The sequence below is a fragment of the Pyrgilauda ruficollis genome, unplaced genomic scaffold, assembly GCF_017590135.1.
Source record: "Pyrgilauda ruficollis isolate IOZ18807 unplaced genomic scaffold, ASM1759013v1 scaffold95, whole genome shotgun sequence".
Lineage (NCBI taxonomy): Eukaryota > Metazoa > Chordata > Aves > Passeriformes > Passeridae > Pyrgilauda > Pyrgilauda ruficollis.
In genome coordinates this window covers 94127-104935 of record NW_024531599.1, presented here as the reverse complement: position 1 = coordinate 104935, position 10809 = coordinate 94127, and the positions used below count along the sequence as shown (strand labels likewise).

Genomic DNA, 10809 nt, shown 5'->3' with positions numbered 1-10809 from the left:
CCCCCCCACCCACCACCACCATGAGAGGGACTCTTTTGCTCCCTCTCATCTCTCATCCGTTCTGCTTCCACCTTTTACCCCAACAACCCTGCACATCTCTAGCCCCGCCCCCAGACCCCTTCACCCTGTACCTACTGGATCCTGCAAACCCCCATCCCGGCAACTTCCCCCTTTCCATCCCCAGGCCTCCCTGCATTCCTTGAGGCCCCCTTAAAATCCCACCACCCTGTACCTCTGGAATCCTCCTGTAGCTCCCCCATCCCTGCTGCCCAACCCCCACATTCCGATCCCCCCCTACATTCCTCCAGGCCCCCCCTCCTTGCCTCTTCCCAAACCCCTCCACTCTCTACCTACAGGACCCTCCTGCACCTCCCACCCCTATAGTCCACACACACACCCCCCAATTCCCACAGGCCGACTGTCCAGGCTCCCCAGTCCCCCACCCCACTGGGGTACTTAGAGCACCGTCATGCACCGAGCCTCCTCCTGCACCCCCCCATCCATGCATCCCCCATTCCTGCATCCTCCCATTACCCCAGGTCCTCTTAACCCTGCACCTCCTTACCTGCAGGACCCTCTTGATCCTCTCCTCCTGCACACCCTGCATCCCCCATCCCTACAGCCCCCCACCAGACACCCCTTCCCCCTGAAATCCTCTAGGCCCCCCTCAACCCCACTCCACCTTCTTTTCCTACAGGACCCTCCTCCACCTCGTCCTCCTGCACCCCCATCCCTGCCCCCCAGCCCCGCACCTTGCAGGGGGGTGCGGGAGTGCTGCCGGCGCTGGTACAAGTAGCAGCAGGAGCACATGAAGCAGCAGACGATGGTGGTGACGATGGCGATGAAAAGCACCACGGCTGAGGCGATGCCCGCGATGGTCTTGGGGCTGTGGGACCCCCGTGCGTGGGGAGCAGGGTCTGGGGGGCACCCGGGGCACACACCCCCAGCCAGCACCCACTGGTACTGCCCACTGCCCCATGCCCAGCACCCAATGACACTGCCCAGTGCCCAGAACCAATGCCCAGTGACATTGTCCAGCACTGCTATCAGCACCCAGTAGCAGTGACCGCTGCCCAGCACCCAATAGCACTGCCCACCCATTAGCAGTGCCCAGTGCCCAGTGCCAATGCACTGTACCAGTGCTCACTGCCCAGTGACCAGCACCCAGCAGCAGTAACCAGTGCCCAGCACCCAGTGTAAGTTTCCAGTACCAGCATCCAGCACCCAGTGCCAACACCCAGTACCAGTGACCAATCCACAGCATCCATCCCCCAGTGTGCAGTGCCCAGTACCAGTGTCCAGCACCCAGAACCCAATACCAGCACCCAGTACCAATGCCAAGGGCCTGGCACCCCGTACCAGTACAAAGAGCACAGTACCTAGTAGGAGTGCCCAGCACCTACTGCAAAGCACCAACGCCCAGTACCACTGCCCAGAGACCAACAACCCAGTACCAGTATCCAGCACCCAGTACCAGTGCCCAGTACCCAGCACTCAATGCCCAGCACCCACTGTTAGTGTCCAGCACCCAGAGCCAACAGCCTGGCAACCCAGTAGCACTGCCCAGTGCCCAGCAGCATTCCCCAGTGCTCTGAACCAGTGCACAGCACCTGCATTCAACATCTAGTACCAGTGCCCAGTACCCAATACCAGTGTCCAGCACCACTGCCCAGTGCAGAGCACACAATGACCAACACCCAGTACAACTGCCTATCACCAGCACCCAGTACTAGTGCCCAGCACCCAGTCCCAGCACCCAGCCCGCCCAGGAGAGCCCGCAGCCCCATCAGCCCCGGCTGTGGCACCTGAAGGCAAGGCAGTGGCGCTGCTGGCGCTCGGTGAGCAGGCGCAGAGGGTCTCGGCAGCAGTACCGCTGATGGCATGTGCCGCAGCAGAAGGTGAAGAACTCACAGTCGAAGCCAGGGTGCCATGACCCGTTTCTGTCCACGTACCACAGGCAGTCTTCGCCCCCGGCCACTGTGGACAGCCACCCACCACCGGGGCCTTGAAGCACCTGGCCACCACCACCCTCAGGGGCATCAGCAGCACCCCATGCCCTTCCTCCCCCACATGAACACAGCCTGTACCCCACTGTGTCCTGTTCCCCTTGTACCCTGGTCCATCCTGCTCCATGCACCCCCAAAGTGTGCCCCTATACACCCCCAAATACCCTGCTCCTTCCTGTCCCCCTGTCTCTCATACCCAGCCCGACATCCCCTATACCCTGCTCTGTCCTGCCCCATGGACCCACAGACTGTGCCCCTATGTACCCCCAAACCCCTGCTCTGCTCCATCCAGCCCCATATCCCTTAAAAGCCAGCTCCAATCTGCCCCTGTGTACCCTCATATCCTGCTCCGTCCCACTCCACTTCTTCCAAACCCTGCCTCTATGTACCCCCATACCCTGTTCCATCCAGCCCTACACCCTTGCAGACGCCCCTCCATCCCACCCAGCCCTCCGACCCCTTCAGATTCCACCAGATCTCCCCAGCTTCCCCTCCTTCCCCGTGTTCCAGCGGCACTTCCCACTCTATTTCTGTCCGAAGCCACCTGTCTTCCCAGAAATAGCTGCCGGTCGAGGCCCGGGGATGGCCGGAGGCGCTGGGGCAGTGGGCGGGCAGCCACGGAAATGGGCTTTGCAGGAATCTCACATGGCATTATTCACACACCCCAAAATGGGATCACGGCAGTTCAGGGACAAGTGGGGAAACTGAGGCACGGGGTTCGTACATGGGAAGCCCCCAAATTCCTCGGGGCTGGACATCCCGGCTCGGTTAGCCACAGGCTCCCTGCCTGCTGCTCCCGGGGTCACCCCGAAAGCGGCAAATGGGAGGCGGGTTTGGGGGGAGTTGACACAGTGCCCGGGGGGACACTTTGTTGCAAGCAACCCCCAGTCAAAGGAGCTGTGTGTGGCACGACTCACAGTCACGGCTGGTGGCACTAAGTCCCTCCCACCCAGCGGGATCCCTGTGTCACAGATGGTGGCACGGTGTCCAGTCGCAGGGTGGCACCGGTTCCACCGGCCCTCCCCGGTCCCCGTATCTTTCTTACCCATCGAGGCGGCCACGGCCACCAGCAGGGTCCCAGCCAGGGGCCAGCCGCTCCCGGGGCCGCCGGGCCCCATCCCGGGGCCGGGCCCGGTGTCCCCGCTCAGAGCTGCCCGGGACAAGGGCGGCGGCTGCGCGGCGGCACCGGGACCGGGTCCGCTCCCGTGGCCGGTCCTGGTGCCGCCCGGTGCCGGTGCCGCGGGGCCGTTCCCTCTGTCGGTGTCTCCCGGTGCCGTCCGGTGCCGGTGCGGGGCCGGCGCAGGCCCGCAGTGACGCCGCAGCCCGGCGGCGCTCTGTTGCTGCCTGGTGACCCCCCCTCTCCCGTCCCCCCGGCGCCGCCTCCCGCTGCAGCCACCGGCCCCCGCCCGCCCCCACCGGGAGGAGCGGCGCCGCCGGCACTGGCAGGGCCGGGCGGGGATGCGGGGACCGGAGTGTCTTCCCTGGCAATGGCTCCACACCACTGCATCCCCCGGCAAGTCTTATTTCTCCTCTTCTTGCACCCCATCCCTTCGCTCGTCCTTGCACCACTCCCGGCACCCCATCCCCTACATCAAATCCCTTCCCTACCCCCCGCTCCCCGTCATTTCCCCTCCCACCTCATGCCACCCCTGCACTCCTGATTTGCCTGCCCTGCACCCCATCACTTTGGTTCACAGCACCCTTTCTCCAACCCCATCCTTTCCCAGAACACCTTATTTCCCTCCCCCTGTACCCCATCCCTTCACCCATCCTTGCACCCCTCCCCTGCACCCTTCCTGCCCACCCTCCTGCACCCCAACCCCGCACCCTTCACCTTCATTCCATCCTTCCCTTCTACTCCTTGTCCCTTTCCCAGCCTGGGTCACTGGGTGCCAGGGTTGCACAACTGGATCTGGGGTACCCTCTTGCCACTGGGATCACCCCATTACTACCCCGAGCACAGCCAGACCCCAAATCGACAGAGTCCCATCCTGGCAACGCCAACGGGACTCATGGATGGGGGACCTCAGAGGGGACATGGAGGTGACACATCCTGAGAGTGACATATCCCAAAAACCACTTTTATTACAGACCAGAACCTCAATTCAGGGTCGTGGTGACACCAAGGTCACCACAAGCACTGGGGTCACAGTGTCCCTATGAGCACCGCAGTGCCAGTGAGGGAACACAGGGTGAGGGCCAGCCCCTGCCACCCCACTGTGGCTCCCTCCTGTGTCCCCATGCCGGGGTGGGGAGGCACGAGACGTCCCTGCCGCCCCTGGGCCAGCCAGGATGTGCCCCCACCCCGGGGTAAGGACATGAGCACTCACACCTGGGTGACAATCTCGCCGTTCTCGGGCACATAGACCTGCACGGGCACGCCGGCTGCTGAGCGTCGCAGCACCTGCACTGGGGGACCCTGGGGGAACAAAGACCCTGTGGGTGTTGGCATCCTACCTTGTTTGAAGGGCACCACTGGGGGCACATCCCGGCGCCAGGGTTGGGCTGGAGGAGCTCTGGGGCATGGCCACAGGTCCTCACTTGCCCAGCCTGTGTCCTCACTTGCCACCAGCTGTGCCACGGGTGCATTTGTCCCAGCGAGACTCCCAGGATGAAAGGGGGAGCTGGCCACTGAAATGTCTGCAGGGATCCTTCCCTGCTCAAGGGCACCCTGGTTCTACCCCAGGGATCCACATGAGTCCTGCTTGTGGGAACCTGGATGTGACAGGAGGGACCCACACAGATCCTGACCTAGGGACCCCTCTCAAGTACTGGTCCTTCCCATGGGACTCTCATGGGACGCCAGTCTTGCCCCAGTAACCCCCTTAAGGTTCTGGTCTTTCCTGTGGGACCCCAGTTCTGCAACAGGAACACCTGTAGGGTCTTTGTCTTGCCCTTGGGATCTTCAAGAGAAAGTAGGCACCTACATGGAACCCCCAGTCCTGCACCAGAGACACCCTTAAGGTCCTGGCCCAATCCCAGGGACTTATATGGGACCCCAGTCCTGCTCCAGGGAGTCCTACGCAGAACTCCAAACCTGCCCACGGGACCCTCAGCAGGTTCTCATCCTGCCCTGAAGGACCTTAAAGACCTTAGTTCTGTTCCCAAGAACATAAGACCCTGGTCCTCCTCAGGAACCCAGTCCTGCCGCAGGAACCGCTGTAGGACCCAAATTCTTGCTTTGTGATTCCCTCTGGACCCTAATCTTCCCATGGGGACCCACTCAGGACACTGGTCCTGCCCCAGGAACTACCAGGGACCCTCCAGACCCAACCTATAGGACCTTGGACCTGCTCAGAGGACCCTCAGAGGGTCCTGATCCTGCCTCAAAGGATCTTAAAGGACCTTGATCCTCTCCTCAGGACCTTCCTGAGACCATGTTCCTGCCCCAGGGTCTCTTCTGGAGTCCCAGTCCTGTCCCAACAACCCTCACAGGACCCCATGGACTCCCTCAGGACTTCACTCCTGCTCTAGAAATCCTCATGGGACCCCACCAGAGCCGCATGTCCCTACACTACGCAGGGTAACAACTCATGTCACCTGCAGGACAGCACCCAGGGGGTCCCCCTTCTCCCACATGACCACTCCCAGCCAGACCCTGTGTCATACCTGAACCAGTGACAGGATTCCATGAGCAATGGGCATGTCCCTGGTGGTCCCACCATGGGGTCTCTGGAAAGCCCCTTGCCGGTCAAGGGAGTGGGGCCGGGCACCCCTCAGCCGGGCGCGTTGGTGCCACGACTTGAGCTCCTCAGTGACGGCGGCCTTGGAGAGCCCCCGGGCCCCAGCGGGCGCGTAGTCTTTGAGTGAGGGTGTGCGCACAATGCGGCTACGTGAGGGCACCAGGCGCTGGTACCGCAGTGGGGCCAGATCCTGCTCGTACAGGAAAGTCAGGGGGCCAGCAGGTGGCAGGAGCTGGAGGGCACCCCGTGGGTAGTAACCAGGCTCGGCAAGGGGCAGCGGAACTGCAAAGGACATGTCAGGGCTGCTGCTGCCCGGAGAGGTGGCGTGGGAGATGCTGGAGAGGTCAGAGATGCTGTCATCAGAGCCAGAGCGGCATGCAGGGCCGGAGGTCAGGATGCAGGAGGTGGGCACAGTGACTGTGTAGTAGGTGGGGCGCCGGCGGGGTGCGGCGCTGCGGCCCCGTGGCTCAGCTGGCTGCCAGCATGGGTCCACCCTGCAGGCAAGACACTGTGGCTGCAGGAGGACCCTTCTCACGCTAAAGCCAGGGCAAGCCCTGGGAAAGGAGCACCCATGGGTGCGGGGCGTAGCCACCCCGTGGGGAGACATCTAGCCTCCTCCCATGGGATTAGCTCCAGCTTCCCTGTGGAGCAGTCTCCAGTCTCCTCCCAAGGGATCAGTTCATCCTCCCCAGGGGGCTGACCTCCATAATCTCCATACAGTTACTTCCATCCTCTCCATGGGATCACCTCCAACCTCCTCCCAACGGATTTATGTCCATCCTCCCCACAGGGTTTTCTCCCACATCCCCATAGGATTATCTTCATCCTCTCTCTGGGATTATCTCAATCCTCCCCATAATATTGTCTCCATGCTCCCAATGACTGAGCTCCATCATCTCCATGGGGCTAGTTCCATCCCCTCCCCATGGGATTATGTGCATTCTCCCCATAAGATTTTCTCCATCCTCCCCATAGATTTAGGTTCAGACTTCCCTTGGTGTTCTCTCCATTATCTTCTCCATGGGATTATCTCCATCCTCCTCCCCATGGGTTTAGCTCCATTATCTCCATGAGGTTCTCTTCATCCTCTCCCACAGGATTACTCCCATCCTCCTTCCCACAGGGTTAGATCCATTTTACTGCCAGTGGGACTATCTCCATCCTTCCTATGGGATTATTTCCAACATCCTCCCCATGAACTGAACTCCATCATCTTCACAGGGTCATTCCCATCCTCCTTCCCATGGATTGAGCTCCTTCCTCCATATGGGATTATCTCCATGCCCCACTCCATGGGGTTATCTCCATCGTCCCTTGCAGAGGCCCTTGTCTATCCTCCCCATGCTCAGGCCATACCTCAGAGATTGGGTCTGTCCCTGCCGTCCTGATGGCTCTGGGGTGCTGGGAGCACTGGAACCCGCCTGTCGGCACAGCACCAGGGTCCGGATGGGGACGAACCGGTAGGAAGGGTCCCCTGTCCTGGACACTGGGGAGCCTGCAGAGTCAGGGCTGCTGGAGGCCAAGGAGTTGGCAGGGGCAGCCATCAGGGACCCAAGACAACATTGGGAGCTCTGGGTTTGCCCATCCTCAAGGTCGATGCTGGGATTTTTGGCCCTCTCATAGGGTCTGTCCAGGCTGGTCTCCTGACAGGGAATGGGGGGAGGCATCAGAAGCCCTGATTCCTCCTCCTCCTCCTTGGTGGGGTCCTTGGGAGATGGGGACCTCTGTGGGGTGGCAGATCCTGGTGGCTGTGTGTCCTCTGTAGGAGAGATGGAGGGTTGGGATGGAGGGGACACAAAGAGAGAGTTGGGATGGAGGGAACACGTGGTTGGTTGGTATGGAGGGGAGATATGGGGGGTTGAGATAGAAGGGACACACAAAGGAACGGCATGGAGGGGACACATGGCAGTGGAATGGGCTGGAGGAGACACAGGGAGAGTAGAGACAGGGGACACAGGAAGGCTTGGAATGAAGAGAACATACCAGGGGTCTCCCGTGGTCCCCACAGCCCCCTCACCCTCCTCCAGCAGGCTGGTGTTAAATATGGAGCTCTCATTGGAGGCACTGAGCTCTAAGGGGCAGGGCCCTGTGAGAACAGAGCTGGGGCCGCCTCTGGGTGCCAAAGCGCTCCCACGGCCCCGCCACCACCCAGTGCGTCCCCGCAGGCCTCCACTCCCCTCTCCCACGCCACCTGTCCCAACACGCTCTGGGACGGCAGCGGTACCGGCCAGGCCGGCTCTGCTGAGCCGTGTGCAGTTCCCAGCCTGCCTGGGATGGGCAGGCTGGGGGCACCAACAGGGAAGGAGACGCCGCCACTATGGCTATGGTCCTTGGAGGGGACAGGGATGGAGAGAATGGGGACCCCCTTGGATGGCCACCACTGGGATGGGGACACGGCAGCTGGGCCACATCCTGCCCCCCTCTGGGTGCAGGTGCTGAGGACGAGTGATTGGGCATAGTTATGGGGTGCAAGCAGCAAGGGTGAATTATTAGGGTACTTTCAGAGGGGTGCAATCAATGGAGGTGAAGTACTGGGGTGGATTCAGTGGGGTACTGCTGGGGATGGTTTATTGGGGTACATGCACTGTGGATGGACTTTTGGGGTGCATTCGGGGGTACATATGCCAGTAATGGTTTATTCGGGGACTACGTTTTGGGGTGCACTCACAAGGGTACAACCACCAGAGATAAAGTACTGGGGTACCTTCAAAAGGATGCATTGACTGTGAGAGTGTATCAAGGTGCATGCACAAGGGATGGTCTTCCAGGGGGCATCCATTCAGCAGGGATAGGAATTGGGGTGCATTCACCAGGCGGTATTGGGGGGTGCATTCACTGGGGGTGTAGAACCAGGCTGTATTCACAGGGGATGGAAAGCTGGAGTGCATCCAAGGATCCAATGCATCCATGCATTCCTATTTTTGTATTCACCATGAATGGGAATTTGGGGTGCATCCAGGGAGGTGCATTCACCAGGCAGGGGAACTGGGGCGCACACATTGTGGATGGCATATTGGGAAGGGACACACAGGGGAACGGCAGAGGGGCACGCATACAGAGGGGTGCATGCACTTGAGATGGAGGACTGGGCAGCATTCAGTGGGGTGCATTCACAGGGAATGGGTAATTCAGATGCATTCCCTAGGAGCACCCAACCAAGCAGCACCCCATTCTGCCTCCCTGCTCTCCAGCATCTCCCCACCATGGGGCTTGGGGGCTCACCCTTGGCAGTACTGGTGTCCCGCTGCCCTGCCAGGAGCCGCCGCTGGCTCAGGACCTGTTCCAGATCCCGCAGCTTCTGCTCCTCCCGGAGTGCTGCCGTCTGCCGCCTCTTGCGCACCTGCCGGCCAATGTTCTCCTCGTGGCAGAGCCGGCGGGAGGCCTCGGCAATCTGCAGCTGCAGTGCCCGCTCCCGTTCCAGAGGGTCCTGCAGGGGGCAGGGGACATGTTCAGAGACACACCTCAACACCCCCGAGCCCTCTGTCATGCTTAACACCCCAACACCACCCATAGCACATGGGATCCCAATCCCTCCTAGCACCTCATCTGAGACCCCAACACCCAGCATCCCTCTTGGAACCCAACACCACTCATCATGCTCAGGACCCCACCACTACCCATAACATATGGAACACACCTCCTCCCATAATTCTGGCACCCCGATACACCTGGGATGCCCCCACACCCATCACTTTGGCACCCCAACCCCACACATTATGTTTAGGACCCCATGGTAACCCCAGGAGCACCCTGACATCACCCATCATGCACCCTGCACCTCTCACCTACAGCACTTGGCACCCAACCACCACCCATGGGATGGGGATGGCAACATTTCCAGGTGACTCTCAGGCAGTTTCCACAGCAAAGGGATGGGATGGGATGGGATGGGATGGGATGGGATGGGATGGGATGGGATGGGACGGGATGGGTCCCCACCACCTTTGCACCCCAGGGACTGCCTCACCACCCCATGCAGAATGGCGATCTCATCCAGCTTGAAGGCAGCCCCGATCCTGCGACGGACCTTGGGGGGCTTCTCGCCGGCTTTCAGGGGGTACTCGCAGGGCAGGGTCCCCGTCAGCTCCTGAGGATGGCACAGGGACACTGAGCAGAGCCATGGCAGTATATGAAGGTGGGCAGGGGGTCCTCATGCCCTGCTCACCGCCTCACGCAGGCACAGCCGTCGCAGCTCCTGGATGCAGCCATCAAGCTGGGCCTCCAGTGCCTGCTGCTGCCGCTGCCCCACCTGCACCCGCTCCTTCGGTGGGGACACCGGGCTGTCAGGGCCTGGAACAGACACATGGATGTCTAGAGGGATGGGGGCACACAGATACCACCCTCCACCACCCCACAGCCTCCCTGACTTAGTTTCCCTCCACCGCAGGGGGAGAAAAAAGCAGCCATGACCCTCCCAGCAGCACCCATGGGTACTCCAGCTACTCCAAAGCAGCTGTGCCTCCCTTCCCCCACAGCAGCATCCGTGGGTGTACTGACTCCCGTGGAACACTTGTTTCCCCCACCCAGCAGCACCCATTGGTGTTCCAACCCCCCAGGGTATCCAGGAACCACTCCCCCAGGAGCACCCATGGGTCCTCCAAATCCCCCAGCGTATGCATGAAGTTCCCCCAGCAGCATCATGAGTGCTTCAGCCCCCCCACACCCCCCCGGGACACGTGTGATGTCCCTGCTGGGGGCTGGGAGCAGGGGCACAGGAGGAAAGTTTCAGTCTGACTCAGCCATCCCAAGCCAAACCCGTCTGAGTCAAATCCTGTCCACAGCACCCCCCCCCCCCCCCCACTACACTTGGGGTGCCTCCCGAAACGCAGGGCAAGCCTCCATTCCTCCACCCCTTCATTTCCCCAAAGGTTTTTCCAGGCAGCTCGTGTCCCTAGTGTGTCCCCATGCACCGAAGTGCTCCGTTCTCTGCCTGGGAAGGAGGGACACGTCTATCAGAGCACTCATGCGCGACAGGGGCACCCCAAAACTTCCCTCACCCCCAAACCCCCTTCTCACCCGAGAGCAGCATGATTCCGCTGTCCATGTCACTTGCTTCCCCCATGCCGCGCCGAGAGCCTGCGGGCAACAGCGGGGACACAGCTCGTCCCCACGTCCCCAGC

The 10809-nt window shown here is 61.2% G+C and overlaps 2 protein-coding genes across 2 annotated transcripts in view; both read right to left on the bottom strand.

Moving 5' to 3' along the window:
- The window catches only part of SHISA4 (shisa family member 4), a 4213-nt gene extending 838 nt beyond the window's left edge, over nt 1-3375 (bottom strand). Inside the window, exons 1-3 of the mRNA XM_041489581.1 lie at nt 3052-3375; nt 1806-1977; nt 753-886 (exon numbers count right to left, since the gene is read on the bottom strand). Of these exons, the coding sequence (XP_041345515.1) occupies nt 753-886; nt 1806-1977; nt 3052-3124 (379 nt within the window). The 5' untranslated portion in view covers nt 3125-3375. The remainder of the gene's footprint in view (nt 1-752; nt 887-1805; nt 1978-3051) is intronic.
- Nucleotides 3376-4220: 845 nt separating this feature from the next.
- On the bottom strand, nt 4221-10757 carry INAVA (innate immunity activator). The gene is made up of 7 exons (XM_041489637.1): nt 10706-10757; nt 9855-9979; nt 9657-9776; nt 8912-9116; nt 7046-7448; nt 5616-6183; nt 4221-4425 (listed from the first exon to the last, which is right to left on the bottom strand). Exons 1-7 carry the CDS (start codon nt 10749-10751, stop codon nt 4333-4335), a joined length of 1560 nt encoding a protein of 519 aa, XP_041345571.1. The 5' UTR covers nt 10752-10757; the 3' UTR covers nt 4221-4332.
- Nucleotides 10758-10809: the final 52 nt, after the last annotated feature.